Source organism: Schistocerca cancellata, chromosome 3, assembly GCF_023864275.1.
Source record: "Schistocerca cancellata isolate TAMUIC-IGC-003103 chromosome 3, iqSchCanc2.1, whole genome shotgun sequence".
Taxonomy (NCBI): domain Eukaryota; kingdom Metazoa; phylum Arthropoda; class Insecta; order Orthoptera; family Acrididae; genus Schistocerca; species Schistocerca cancellata.
In genome coordinates, this window is record NC_064628.1 from 11,942,988 (window position 1) to 11,959,162 (window position 16,175).

Sequence of the window (16,175 nt, forward strand, 5' to 3'; positions counted from 1 at the left end):
GATTTTCACAAAACAATACTGGTAATAAGGCATCTTTTATGTATCTATCTACTTATTTCTGCCTAAAAATTACATTATAATGTTGTAAATACAACACACTGGCATTTTCACTCTATAAACATAAAAATATATGTCTCTAAAACAATGAACTGCAATGAAAATATAATTTATTAAATAAAATCATTTAAATGTTTTTTTTTCATTTTTGAAACAAATAATTTATAAATGCAAAAACATTTACACAAAATACGACAATTTTGTTTAACATTTTTTACTTCTTTAAAATGCATCATTATTCTTCAAACACATATCACTAATATACATGGAGCTCTTAAAATAGTATCACATACACACTGAAGAATGCATTCTCTCTCTCCCCCCCACCCCCCCCTCTCTCTACCTGAGACACACACACACACACACACACACACACACACACACACACACACACAATATGAACAATATCAAAACTATTTTGTTGCAATGGCAACAATGAGGACGACTGAGGATGCCATAATGTTCGCAACTGATATGTATTACTCTAGGATCACAGCATTAAATTAACTTATATCAGAAGTGTGTACAGAAATGCCTTTAATTTCTGGACATATTTAAGACTCTTTCCAGGGACATTAAATGTTGAGATTACAAGAGAATAACTAATCTTGTCTTTTAATTTCACACTGACGAGTATATCCAAACAACATTCAATGTGTAAATAATTATACAGTCAACTTACATCACACAATCTTTCTTTACTATACAATAGCACTTCACGTACTAAGAAAAAGTTAAATTTCCCCCCCCCCCCCCCCCCCGTCTCAGCACATTAATGGCAGAGATTGGTGATATATGTTTAATATCAACAATTTCCTTCAACAGCAATCATTTATCTACCAAACACTATTAACAAAACAACAGTAATTCACATTACTCATAACATAAATACAGTAAAATGAGAATTACTTTTTGACAATTCTTTAACAGGTCCATAAAGTTTTTGATTAGTTCAACTAACAAAACTTCAGCATCCGCTTATTTACAAAATGTAATAATGAAGGGTGGAATCAATGAATATGTGATACTGGAGCTACGTAGTCATCTATTAATTAAAAAAAGGTGATGTTATTCTGATCACTCTGAATGGAGGCAGCACTTACTAACAACAATACTGAATACTCTACTTATAAGTAAAGACTAGTGCCAGACTACATAATAACAATTAACTAATTGGTAATTTCAAATGAGGTCGTTTTGGTGGTGGTGTTGGTGGTGGAGTATTCCTGTCAGTTGGCTCAGGAATTCGAGGAGGCTGTAGGTAAACAAAAAGAAATGAACATCAAAATTTTGCTAGCTCCAATCCAATTCAATCATGTATATGGAAATCCTATTTCACAAAGTTTTTACATACAACTATCATAATAATTCGTTTCTTGAAACCAATAAATCATTTTACTGACCATTTTATTTATGTTTTTCTTCTCATGGTGCACTTATGGTGAACTTTATTATGAAACTTAAGTCATAAATGAAGGGAATTACTTCCACTTTACTGATTTGTGGAGGCAGGTCATTTACACATAGCAGTAACACACCAGTAGCAGTTATTTTCTGTATATGATTACTTGTATAAACTGATTAAATATCTTGTCGCAACTGTCCACTTTTCATTAGTTAGACATTAAGGATACTAGTTACTACCTGAATGTTTGATGTAATAAACTTTATGTTTCTCCAAAAGAACATTATGATTTGTGTTTTAAGTAGATAGCAGAAATTAATAACAATATGAATTCCTTTTTTTTATAGGGTAGCTAAACATTTCCATTGTTTATTTTTTCTTAAAAATACATTGTAAAAGTGATGCAGCGCGTACTTTATATGACAGGCATTAAATTGTTTGCTTGAAAGATTATCAACCTCATGAGAATTTTTCCTTATACTTATTTAACTATTTTCTTAATTTCACATGAAGTTATTATACTGATGTAAAACTGACTGGATCTTTGTAGTACTATGTGATGCTATAATTATTTTTATTTTGATCAGAATGCACCATTTTCCTGTGTTGTTAAAGATGCTATTGTTATAAATGTTTGCTATTCGCATGTTACTATGGGCTGCTTCGCTATTTTCTTTAACAACTGAATTGTCCTCATTATTGACAGGCTTCCCAATTTCTGTTTGTACTAGGTCTCTTGTTGTTTTTACTGTACACTCAGGCTGATTAATTTTGTCTCATAACATTAGAATTTTGAACTTTTTGCAATTTTTTAAAAATTTGGCAGTAACTTTGTGATATGAAGGCAGTCTGTGATTGTCTTATCCATTTTGTACCGGGTCTTTTATTGCAACATGGTGCTTTAACTTCCTTAATTATCCATGTCATTAAGTTAAACACACAGGGGATCACATAAGACATCCTTTGTGGGAGAAAAGGAAATGCCTTGTGACACACCACAAACATTAAAATATTATGTTATGATGAGTGGTAACAGTGCAGTATTATGTGATCACAGAACACTATTGCACAAATTCAAGCGCAGAAATGAAAAGGTGGCAGACATAAAGTTTGAAATATACTATGGCTGTTTAGTAATGAATAGTAATAATATATATTTAGTAATATATATTTAGTAATAAATATATTACCCCAGCAATATTACAAATGATGCATTGTGAATAGAATCAAAATGTGGTTAGCAGGCAGTGAAAACTGGATAAGGAATTATCTGTCACAAGAACTGCAACTATAGTTGCAGAAACATCAAACAACACTGAGGACACCAATAACAGCTGTGGAGAGGTGACTCGTAATATCTGTGAGTAAGCAGCTGTGTGAAGAGTGTAACCATAACTGAGCAATAAAGTCCAAATGTGATGCAGAGATGCATGAAGATGTATGTGCAAGAGGTCTCCAGATCAAAGTACGCAAGGTTCTGCCATACCAGAGTCAATGCATCAAGTAGAGAGAGCCACTAGAAGTAACATACAGCTAAATTATTTAAGTTATGGTTCAGAGCCACAGAGAGTGTGAAGTTATAGACAAAGTAGTTTCAATAAAAGTTTTAATTGTAATCGAGTTTAAATTTTCTTTCACATAGTGTATCCTTAAGTAAGGCTGAAGTAAGAAAGGGAAACCCTAAATTTATTGTATCTAATAAGGCACATTTTTGAGGATTGTAGCAAAAGACTGAGGAACCTTTTAGAAATGGAAAAAAAGAATTGATTAAAAGCTTATTAACTTACTGAATGTATGTGTATAGAAAGGGAATGATATTGGCTGTATACCAAAACAGAAACGATTTATTAAATACAACAGAAAGACATGAAAAAGTACTAAAGTTAGTTGTTGATCAACTGAAAGATGAAAAAGACCAATTAGTGATATTGATTCTGCTTTGTCAAAAGACAGAAAAAGTTCCAAGACATGATGAACATTGATTCTAAAGTTGCATTTTTATCAGAGAAAAGCCAGATCTTTTCATAGTATGCAAAGAGGAAACAGTCATAAGAATGACTGCATGTCGAGGAAAGTAAATCAATGCAAGACACAGTCCCTCACGAGAATTCCGAGGAAGGAGAAGGTAGAAGCCTATTTCCTACATGTTAAACTTGATGTAACATAAGAAAAAGTAGAAAAGGGAGCCATTAATATATATTTGTATCTAAATGTGAAAAAGAAAAATGATCAAAATGCAAATTTCACATACAAATGTGACTAGAGCCAAATTAACAGTATATAAAATTAGGACAATTTTTTTTCAATAAGCCAGTATTTGAAATGAACCTAAGGTGGACATGACGCTGTACTCAGCTTCTTCAAAGAATATTGTTTGATCTGGTGAGAGGATCGACAGGTTCTCTTTCCATAATTCGGTGGTTTGTAGGGAAAGTATTTGATGGAGATAAATGGGGAGGGTGCTGCAGTGGGCAGTATAAAAGATTCATTTTGGCCTCTTGCAATGAACACTTCTTGTGGCTACTCACAAAACAAAGCACAAAGATCAAACAATGTAAACTCCATGTAGGAATATCAATAATGTAGGAGAAGATAGATTTCTACTTACCACAAAGATAACACACTTAAGTTGCAGACAGGCACAATTAAAAGACACTTACATGTAATCTTTCAGCCACAGCCTTTGTCAGAAAAAGACAAACACCACCATTCATTCACACAAGCAAGCACGCCAGCAGCTCCGGCAAGAATGCCTTCTGGCATTCTGGCCGTGCCGCTGGAGTTGGTGGCCATGTGTGCGTGTGGTGTGCTCACTCCAGTGATTGAGTGGTGTGTGTTTCTCTTATCCAACAAAGGCTGTGGCCAAAAACTTATGTGTAAGTGTCTTCTAATTGTGCCTGTCTGCTACTTAGCATGTTACCTTTACAGCAAGTAGCAATCTATCATTACATTGTTAAGGAATAAAGCTCATCATCTGTTTTTCAACATAAGGATGGAATTTACTGATGTTTATTCAAGTATACTGTGACAAAGCAAGTGGGATGATTTTAATTCCCCTCTTGTTTTGCCACCCTCTTGTTTTGCCATCTGCCTCCTTAAATTTGTTTTGTTACTTGTAACTATTTACCATTAGCATAAGTGAATATTATCTGCATTTTCATAAAAGAGAAAGATCGGCCCTCAGTTTTAAAGAATGTAATACCAGATCTTATTTTTTGTTTAGTTTTATGTATGTAATTGATTTTCTAATTTATTTTGATTACTAGTTAGTATCTTTTATTATAGGTTGAATTCAGTAATTATAGTATAAATTCTGTAAAAATTGTAAACATTTGGAAGACAAAGTACTAGTAATCTTAAAGTATCTATTTAGCTCTATTCAAAACATGTTAGCAAAACCTGCCCTCCATTAATTCCAAAGTAATTAACAGCTTTCTCAAAAGTATTGTATGCGTAACTATATTTGTTAATTTCATGATTTAAACAAATAATTAGCCACAAACCTCGTAGTAGAAGAAACTGTTAAGAATATGCAATTTTTCGACGTATTCAGTTAATTGAGCGAGTTAAGTTTTAATTGTAATTTCTGTAAATTTAACTTTAAACAATGTGTAGTTTCAGCACCTATTATAGTGATGATATATAAGGGCCCAATTTTTGGTCATGAGACAATCAGCCCATGGCCGAGTTTCTGACGAGTAACCTCTGCTGGTTAGAACAACAACAATGCTTCAAATTAACTGTGGAATAAGTGTTAAACAATTAAGCTGTGTGTAAAAACAGTAACAGTGTCTGCTCCTTGCATACCTGATTATTCTTCAAGAACGGTGAACTTTGTGGTAAGTCACCCCTGACCCGCAGTTGTGGGTGACTTTCCCAAAATCTACCCCTTTTCCTAGACCTCTTAAGTCCTTTTCCTTCACCATTCTTCCTTCTCCTTCAACCCTTCTGCCCGAAGAAGGAGCCACTGGCTCCGAAAGCTTGCCAATCACAACAGTCTTATGTGTCTGCTCTGCCATCACTTGGTGAGTAGGCTTTTTATACATCCAACTAAAAAGTTTTATCAATAATTGATTGTTTTCATGATTATGATGTAATTAACTTTAATAATGGGCTGTTAAATATATTTAAGCAATATTTGACAACTGACACATCACTCATCTATTTTTGCTACTCTATACAAAACTGTATGCTGGAAAGTTTTATTAAGAAATAAGGCGCTGCGTTTGTCTTTAGTTGAGTGACTGTCTCCACATGAGCAAACAATGGTGCTGACACAGTTATGAACAGTTATGAGGGGTACAGGAAAAGTCTCATATGAAGATGTTAATATTCAGATAGTTTACAAATTCAGTAAAAGTGTTTCAAATGAAGCAGTCAACTGAAGACACCTGAAGGCATCTGAGAGTATACAAACACCAATTTGATATTATTTTGGCTGCCAATCCATCGAGTAACATTAAGACTGAATTCAGATTATGTCCTCATCTTAGACAGCTGTCTTGTCACAGTTTACTTTATTGCTAGAAAAGTGAATTTTGCACTATATTGTATGTTATCGTGGTACACAGTCAGTATGTTTACCTTTGTTAAGTTCTTTCTGTGAAGTCTAAAGAAATTTACAATTGTGAATAAACATAATATTATGGTATCCTGATTTGACCATTTCATAGTTACACAAGAAACAGCTACAAGATGATAGAACACGGGTTAAGACGGAGATTGGAAAACATCCAACAAATAATTGACGACATTGGGTGCAAGTTCTACTCTGGGATGAATAGACTGGTGCAGGAGAGAAATTTGCGGTGAGTCGCATCAAACCATTAAGAGTACCAACGGAGGTATTAAGAAAGAATCTTAGCAGTACCAATTCGAGATCAGATAACCACCAGCTACCTGTTTCTTATTTAGCCTCAAATTAGTGCATCCACCTGCAAGGACAACAACAGAAGAAAATAAACTAAAAGAATACTGATGTTTGCTCGACAGCAACTCAAAGGTTATGAGCACGGGGACACGATTCTCACAAGAGGTACCCCGTGATACAACTTCACCAGGTACAAGTTACAGCACCATTATAATGGGTGTGTAAGTGTGATTACCACACAGAATAATTGCACGGAAAGATCTGACAGCACCTTGCCAAAGATGTGAAGTACATTTTATATTATACATACTATCTACAAATTGAACAACATTTGGTAAAGGACGGAATGCTACACACGGTAAAGATGGGGCGTCGATGTGCAGACGAGCACAACAACAAGACTGTTAAACATTGTAGCTTTTGGCCAAACCTTCTTCAGCAAAGAAAATGCACACTCACATTATTCACACGAGCAATCACATCTCACCCACACACGACCACTTTCGTCAGCAGTTCCGACCAGAATGTGACCAAACTGGAATGGGGCAGGGAAGGGGTAGCAGGGTACAGGTTGGGGAGAGGAGAGCACTGTCTGGCGGGACAGGCATGCAGGAGCTCAAGACTGTCAGGTGTAATGTCAGGAGATGGTGCATGTGTGTGTGTGTGGGGGGGGGGGGGGGGATGGAGGGGGGGAAAGGACAGGAGCAAAAAGGAGAGGAGCAGGGAAGGGGAAAGGATGGGCAGGTACACTGGCAGAGGGTGAGAGAATGTGAAAAGGGAGGAAGTGGTAGGACAAGGGGGCAGAATCCTTTCGGTGGAGGGTGTGGGGACAGTAGGTTACTGTAAGCTGGGGCCAGAATAATTTCAGGAGCAGAGAATTTGTTGTAAGGATTACTTCCACCTGCACAGTTCAGAAAATCTGGTGGTGGAGGGGAGGATCTGTGTGTCTCATTAATGAAATGGCTACTGAAAACAAGTATGTGATATTCAGTTGGATGTTGTGCCATAGTGTGCTCTTGGCCACAGTTTGGCAGTGTCTGTTCATCCTCCTACACAGCTGTTTGGTAGTCATAGCCATACGAAAAGCTGTGCAATGGCTGCAGCAGTGCTGGTATACAACATGGTTGCTTTCATAGGTGGCCCAACCTTTGAGGGGTAAGATTAGCCAGTGGCAGGACTGGAATACGAGGGGGTACCCCTTCTCACCCCCCCCCCCCCCCCTCTCCCAAAAATGGAATAACATTGCCATGGGTGGAGCTTGTGTAGTATGCATTTCAGCCACTAGGCTTGTATACCGCAACTCATTGCCCGTTCAGTGCTACCTGCCTTGTTCTGTTCCTCTGCAGTGACTGTTTTTGCTAGCACTGTTTTGTTCTTGTTTGGTTTTTTGTAGTGGTTATCTCCATGCATGAAAAGGGGCATGAAAGGACACTCATTTGACAATACTGAAGAAGTCAAGAAAAAAGCAAGAGAGGAGCTGGCAGCCATTTCTAAAGATGACTATAAAAAATGTTTTGAACAATGGAGGTCTAATTGGGACAAATGCATTAGCTCTAATGGAGAGTATTTTGAATGGGACAAGGTTGTTTTTTAAACAATTTTAAAAGATATTTTAAAAATAATTTTTTTAGGAGGGACGGACACTCTAGTAAGATGTGCTGAACGGGTGGATTGGTCTAGTCTTGAACCTGGGTCTTCCACAGGGATATGATCCCTGTGGCAAGGAGATGGGATTGGGAGTGACATAAGGATGGATTAGGACGTTGTGTAGGCAATGGAACCCCACTTTAGGAGCAGTAGGAAGGATCTTCATTTCAGGGCAAGATGACAAATAATCAAAGTCCTGATTAAGGAAGTGGTTCAGCTTTCCCAGTCCGGAGTGGTATTGAGATATGAAGGAGGCAATCTTTTATAGCTGGCTGTTGTGGGTGCTGGGAGAATTGGGGGTACGTGGGGAAATGGAACTAGAAATCTGTTCGTGGATTAGGTTCGTGCGATAGTACCCATCTGTGAAGGTCTTTGTGACACGTTCAGCATACTAGCCAAAAAATTTCTTGTCACTGGCAATACACCATCCTTAGGTGGTCAGGCTATATGTAAGAGATTTATTGATGTGGAAGGAGGTAATATTAATGGTTGGTGTGTTTAATATGAACAGAGGAGTGGATGGAGCCATCAGAGAGGAGGAGGTCAACATCTAGGAAGGTGGCTTGCTGGATTGAGAAGGACCAGGTGAAGAGGATGGGAGAGAAGGTGTTGTGGTTGTGAAGGAATTAGGATAGGGCATCTTGGCCCTGAGCCCAGATCATGAAGATATCAATGAAACTGAACCAAACAAGGGTTTTGGGTCTTGGGAGGCTAGGAAGGTTTCCTCTAGATGGCCCCCAAAGAGGTTGGCATAGGAGTGTGGATTGCAGGTGCCCACGGCTGTGCCAAATAATTGTTTGTATACCTTCCCTTCAAAGAGAAGTATTTATGTGTTAGGGTAAAGTTAGTTAGGTGAATGAAGAATGAGGTAGTGGGTGTGGAGTCTGAAGGATGTTGGGAAACATAGTGTTCAATTGCAGCAACACCATGGGCATGAGGGATGTTGGTGTATAGGGAAATGGCATCTAGAGTGACCAGGAGATAAAGGGGTGGGGATGGCGAAGAGTCCGCGAAGGAAGTGGTTGGTATAGCTGATGTGGAAGGCTAGATCAGGAAAATTTGCTGGAGTAGTTGGTCAATGAGGTCTGAAATACTTTCAGTTGGGGCACAATAACCAGCTACAATGGGGCACCCAAGACTGTTGGGTTTGTGAATTTTTAGGGTAGTTTGTGGAAGGTAGGTGTGCAGGATCTCGAAGCGGTGAGTAGGGAAATAGATGCAGGGGAGAGGTTTCGGGGGAAGAGCCTAAGGCTTTAAGCAGGGCTTTTATTATCTGCTACCATGCTCTGAAACGAGGGACATCGCCGGCCGCGGTGGTCTCGCAGTTCTAGGCGCGCAGTCCGGAACTACGCGACTGCTACGGTCGCAGGTTCGAATCCTGCCTCGGGCATGGATGTGTGTGATGTCCTTAGGTTAGTTAGGTTTAAGTAGTTCTAAGTTCTAGTGGACTGATGACCACAGCTGTTAAGTCCCATAGTGCTCAGAGCCATTTGAACGAGGGACATCCTACCCAAGATTCTTCCCACTCCTTCTAAAGTAATGTTCCATCACCCACCCATCCTCCACAACACCCTAATCCATCCCTATGTCACTATCAACTCAAACCCCTTGCCACAAGTGTCATATCCCTGTAGACGACCCAGCTGTAAGGGCTGCCTTATTCACCCAACCAGCACTTCCTATTCCACTCTTGTCACTGGCTTATCTTACCCCCTCAATGGCTGGGCCACATCTGAAAGCAACCATATTGTAAACCAGCTCTGCTGCAACCATTGCACAGCTTTTTATATTGCTATGAATACCAACCAGCAATCCACCAGGATAAATTGCCACCGCCAAACTGTGGCCAGGAGCAAAGTAGATTACCCTATGGCACAACATGCAGCTGAACATCACATACTTGATTTCAGTGGCTGCTTCATTACCTGAGCCATATGGATCCTCCCCTTCACCATGAACTTTTATGAACTGTGAAGATGGGAGTTATCCTTGTAACATATTCTCTGTTCCTGAAATAACCCGGACTTCGATCTATGGTAACCTATTGTCCCCACACCTCCACCCAATGGCTTCTGCCCTCTCTTCTCTTTTATGCTCCTTGTTTTCTCCCCTCACATACCATGTCCTGACACTGCATCAGCAGTATGTAGTTCTTGCACACCCCACAAGACAGAGCTCTTCTCTACTGCCATCAGTAACCCTCCGATCCCACCCACTTCCCTGCCCTACTCCATACTGCTATTCAGGTGTCAATTTCATTCCAGTGGGAGTTGCCAGTGGAAACAGTCATGTGTGTGTGACATGTGCTTGGTTGTGTGAATGTGTATTTGTTCTCCTTGCTGAAGAAAGCTTTGGCCGAAAGCTATAACCTGTAACAGTCTTTTTTTTATGCCTGTTGTGGTGTGTAGGCATCTATCCTTTTCCTGATATTGTTGAAATTCCAATCTGGAGTTTCCACTGCTTGTCTTTATCTACATATTGATGTGTTAAAGGTGCCTGATCAAAAGAAACAAGCAAATAAGCTGATTTATCTGTGTGAGAGTGAAAGAATTATCAGACATTTAAACCAAAATCGCCAGCCCATCATTTTAAACACGTCTCTTCTGAATACTATCCCAAGGAATGCAGCATCTCACTTAGCCAACAGTGAAATAATGTAAGTATTTAGTCTCCAAAGCAACTCGAGATCGGAGAGAACACAAAGCAAAATATACACTGCTTCATACGAGAGCGGATCAAATATAAGCGGGATTTTATTTTTTATTTAAATTCATTTATTGAAAAACTCGAGGCAATTATAATTTATTTTTCCACATAGTCTCCTGCTTTGGAAATGCATTTGTCCCAGTGTATGGGCAGCTTTTTGATGTCCTCATCATAAAAAGAGCTGGGTGGTGTCACCAGCCAGTTGCGCACGAAGTCTCCCACACTCCAATCATCTTCAAATTGTCGCCCTCCTACAGCTTCTATAAGTGGTCCAAATAAATGGAAATCGCAGGGTGATAAGTCTGGGCTGTAAAGATGATAATCAAGTGTAGTCCAGTGCACTTCCTGTAGCTTGGAGACAGAGCTGCAGTATGGGGTTGCATATTGTCACGGAGAAGGATGACCTGTCAAATCGATTGGTCTTCTCATTTGCGGCGATATACAACTCTCGCCTTGTTCAGCAGTTCACAGTATTAAGTAGACTTGATTGTGCATTGCTCATGCAAAAAATCAATCAGCAATATGCCTCGTTGAAAGAACCTTGTCAGCTGACAGTCGAGTCTTGGCTTTCACTGCTGCTGCCTCCCCTTTCCTCGGCCACCCCTTAATGGCTTGTTTGGATTCTGGCATGTAGTGGTGAACCCATGTTTCGTCACAGGTGACGATTAGACTAAAAAATGCATCACCTCCTTCCGCAAACCTTGCTGTAAGCCTCTGACAGACATCTCAACTTCAGATTTTCAGTCAAACGTTTAGGGACCCAACTGGAAAACACTTTACCGAACCGTAGGTCATTTACAGTGATTACTTGACGGCTCCCTTAACTGATTCCAACTTTTTGTGCAATTTCTGATACTATCGCCCATCGATTGTCATCATGTTGTTGTTGTTGTGGTCTTCAGTCCTGAGACTGGTTTGATGCAGCTCTCCATGCTACTCTATCCTGTGCAAGCTTCTTCATCTCCCAGTACCTACTGCAACCTACATCCTCCAGAATCTGCTTAGTGTATTCATCTCTTGGTCTCCCCCTATGATTTTTACCCTCCACGCTGCCCTCCAATACTAAATTGGTGATCCCTTGATGCCTCAGAACATGTCCTACCAACCGATCCCTTCTTCTGGTCAAGTTGTGCCACAAACTTCTCTTCTCCCCAATCCTATTCAATACTTCCTCATTAGTTACGTGATCCACCCATCTAATCTTCAGCATTCTTCTGTAGCACCACATTTCGAAAGCTTCTATTCTCTTCTTGTCCAAACTATTTACCATCCATGTTTCACTTCCATACATGGCTACACTCCATACAAATACTTTCAGAAATGACTTCCTGACACTTAAATCTATACTCGATGTTAACAAATTTGTCTTCTTCAGAAACGCTTTCCTTGCCATTGCCAGTCTACATTTTATATCCTCTCTACTTCGACCATCATCAGTTATTTTGCTCCCCAAATAGCAAAACTCCTTAACTACTTTAAGTGTCTCATTTTCTAATCTAATTCCGTCAGCATCACCCGACTTAATTCGACTACATTCCATTATCCTCGTTTTGCTTTTGTTGATGTTCATCTCATATCCTCCCTTCAAGACACCATCCATTCCGTTCAACTGCTCTTCCAAGTCCTTTGCTGTCTCTGACAGAATTACAATGTCATCGGCGAACCTCAAAGTTTTTATTTCTTCTCCATGGATTTTAATACCTACTCCGAATTTTTCTTTTGTTTCCTTTACTGCTTGCTCAATATACAGATTGAATAACATCGGGGAGAGGTTACAACCCTGTCTTACTCCCTTCCCAACCACTGCTTCCCTTTCATGTCCCTTGACTCTTATAACTGCCATCTGGTTTCTGTACAAATTGTATATAGCCTTTCGCTCCCTGTATTTTACCCCTGCCACCTTTAGAATTTGAAATAGAGTATTCCAGTCAACATTGTCAAAAGCTTTCTCTAAGTCTACAAATGCTAGAAACGTAGGTTTGCCTTTCCTTAATCTTTCTTCTAAGATAAGTCTTAAGGTCAGTATTGCCTCACGTGTTCCAATATTTCTATGGAATCCAAACCGATCTTCCCCGAGGTCGGCTTCTACTAGTTTTTCCATTCGTCTGTAAAGAATTCGTGTTAGTACTTTGCAGCTGTGGCTTATTAAGCTGATTGTTCGGTAATTTTCACATCTGTCAACACCTGCTTTCTTTGGGATTGAAATTATTATATTCTTCTTGAAGTCTGAGGGTATTTCGCCTGTTTCATACATCTTGCTCACCAGATGGTAGAGTTTTGTCAGGACTGGCTCTCCCAAGGCTGTCAGTAGTTCTAATGGAATGTTGTCTACTCCGGGGGCCTTGTTTCGACACAGGTCTTTCAGTGCTCTGTCAAACTCTTCACGCAGTATCGTATCTCCCATTTCATCTTCATCTACATCCTCTTCCATTTCCATAATATTGTCCTCAAGTGCATCGCCCTTGTATAGACCCTCTATATACTCCTTCCACCTTTCTGCTTTCCCTTCTTTGCTTAGAACTGGGTTTCCATCTGAGCTCTTGATGTTCATACAAGTGGTTCTCTTTTCTCCAAAGGTCTCTTTAATTTTCCTGTAGGCAGTATCTATCTTACCCCTAGTGAGATAAGCCTCTACATCCTTACATTTCTCCTCTAGCCATCCCTGCTTAGCCATTTTGCACTTCCTGTCGATCTCATTTTTGAGACGTTTGTATTCTTTTTTGCCTGCTTCATTTACTGCATTTTTATATTTTCTCCTTTCATCAATTAGATTCAATATTTCTTCTGTTACCCAAGGATTTCTACTAGCCCTCGTCTTTTTACCTACTTGATCCTCTGCTGCCTTCACTACTTCATCCCTCAAAGCTACCCATTCTTCTTCTACTGTATTTCTTTCCCCCATTCCTGTCAATTGTTCCCTTATGCTCTTCCTGAAACTCTGTACAACCTCTGGTTCTTTCAGTTTATCGATTGTCATCAATAATGTCTTTAACAGCACAGATGTTTTTGTCTGTAATGCTGCTCCGAGGACAGCGATCGTGTTGCTGATTTTCCACACATTCTTGTCCTTCCTTGAACTTTTTATGCCAGGCAAACATACGCATCCTTGATCATGTTTTCTCACCGAACTGTGCAGACAATCTTTGGCAAATTTACGTCATTGTAACTCCTTCATAAGCAAGAAATTTGATAATTATGCATTGCGCAATGGAGGGGTGCACCTGTTGCTCAGACATCATGAGCGTTGCTGACAAAATGGCAGGAAATATCTAACAGCGTGCTCTCCTCATTTCTAACAGTCCTGCCTAAGCGTAGCAGAAGTGCGGGGCTAGTCCTATTAACTGTTGATGTTCAGGAACACAAATCCTGTTTACTTTTGATCCCTCCTCATATTTGTATTAAATGTTTGTGTTTAAATCAATTTGTTAATTTACAATGTCATCAGGGCCTTGGATTGCATGTTTGTAGATTTCTCTTTTCACATTCATTCATCACTAAACCTTTAGGTAATATGTGTAAAATTTTTATTGTTAACGCCATTCATTCTGTGTTGTGGTTATCGTTCTTTAAGTGGTTGAAGAAAGTATACAGATTATTTTTGCTAGTTCTCATGTGCTCTCAATATCTTATTCTGAAGTTTAGTGCATTTAATTTGTTTAATATTGTGCCTAAATATGTTATAGGTATGTATGTAGGTTTAGTCTTTTTTGTTGTTTCTCTGGATAGTTTTGTGTCCTTGTGAAGTTGTGGTTATGTAGGTGTAGTTGTTCTGTCTACCTGCATTACTATGTCTGGGTTGAAACCATTTTGTTGTGCTACAAATCATAATGTGTCAAGTTATTTTTGTATGGCAACTTGGTTTAGTGGTAAATTTGTATTCTGTCGACTGCAGGCCAATAATTTTGCACTGTATTGAGTAGGCCTATTATTTCTAGCATGCCTGTGACTGAAATTTTTCAGTATTGTGACAGGTTATTCTTCAGGACTGTAATTACCTCTTGGCCTGGTATACAAGGTCTGTTCAAAGAATTCAGGAACCCTGTCCACAAAATTTTTCCTATGCTTACCTTTCGCTTATTGTGCATGGTCTCCTATGAAATAGTCTCCTAGACAACTAATTCATCGCTCTGTTTCCACTTCCAGAAGCAGTCTTGGTATGTCTCTTGCTGGATTGTGTGAAGCGTTGTCTGGCAACTTTCATCTCGTGTATCATTGCAAAAATTTGTCCTTTCAATGGGGTTCTCAACTTTGGAAATAAAAAAAGTCCACAGGAGCCATCTCATTCTCATCTGTGCAATCATAAGCTCTTCACAGACTGTGAGGCAAAGGTCTTTCTGGCCTTGACTTATGAGCCGTGGGATGAACTTCGTAGCAACACGATGCATTCCAAGATGCTGTGTCAGGATTTCATGACACGAGCCAACTGAAACTTTACCATTACATTCTTCTGCACTCTCGATTGGCACATACAGTTTTGTTGACATTCCTGACATGAGAATTGTCGGTAGACATCAAAGGGCGTCCTGAATGAGGATAATCTTTAACTTCTGCCTGGCCATTCTTAAACTGTGTGAACCATTCATAACACTGAGTATGGCTTAAGCACTCATCACCATAGGTTTCCTGCATCTTTTGGTGTGTCTCTGTAAAGATTTTATTGAGTTTCAAGCAAAATTTAATGCAGACACACTGCTCCTCTAACTATGCCATCCTGAAATTTGCAAACTCAGGGACACAATATTTTATTCAATACAGCACTGAACAATAACTAACAGATGCACAACAATGAAACTTCTGATAGTTACACATTAAACACAGGCTTGTGCAGGGATTCCAACTGCATTTCGCTCCAACACACCATTGGCACAAAATTACGAATGTTCCAAATTTTTTGAACAGACCTTATATTTGTATACCGACTGGTAATATCAAAGGGTACTAGTCTGCTATTAGCTGGAATTCTGATGTCATTTATTTTTTGTGCTAGTAGATGAGAATTTTTTTTACAGTGAATTTGGTATTGAATTTATATAATTTTTAGAGTAACATGTTCAGTTTCATGCTGATAACGTAAGTGGGACTGTCAAATACCGTTAACCACTGGCCGAGTTAGAATAAAGGTCATTGAAGTTTTGGTTGCCTATGTAGTTGTAGTATCCTTGGGTTAATTACAATACTTTGTCTTTTTCAAAATCTGTAAGTATATTGTTGCAGCTTTTTATTACAGGTTGTATACGCGGACAAAGAAAAAAAATTCCCAGATTTCCCGGTTAAAAATACATTTTCTCCCGGATGAAAACATACTTTTTCCCTGTCAACTGACAGTACATTTTCTCTCGGAACTGTATAACTTATCCATCCTTTGAATGGTTATGGTTTTATACACAGGCATAGAATTTCCGGCGCTTTAGAAAATGAAACACAGGGGAAAAAAAGTTTTGTAAAGATCTTTGATGTGCAGTAACATGTACGCTGCATATTTTCGCATTA

General features: G+C 39.0%; 1 protein-coding gene across 1 annotated transcript in view; it reads right to left on the reverse strand.

The window, feature by feature from the left end:
* Positions 1-817: 817 nt before the first annotated feature.
* Positions 818-16,175, reverse strand: part of LOC126176786 (dedicator of cytokinesis protein 1) — a 475,112-nt gene continuing 459,754 nt past the window's right edge. Inside the window, exon 35 of the mRNA XM_049923958.1 lies at positions 818-1,312. Coding sequence (XP_049779915.1) covers positions 1,223-1,312 — 90 coding nt within the window. The 3' untranslated portion in view covers positions 818-1,222. The remainder of the gene's footprint in view (positions 1,313-16,175) is intronic.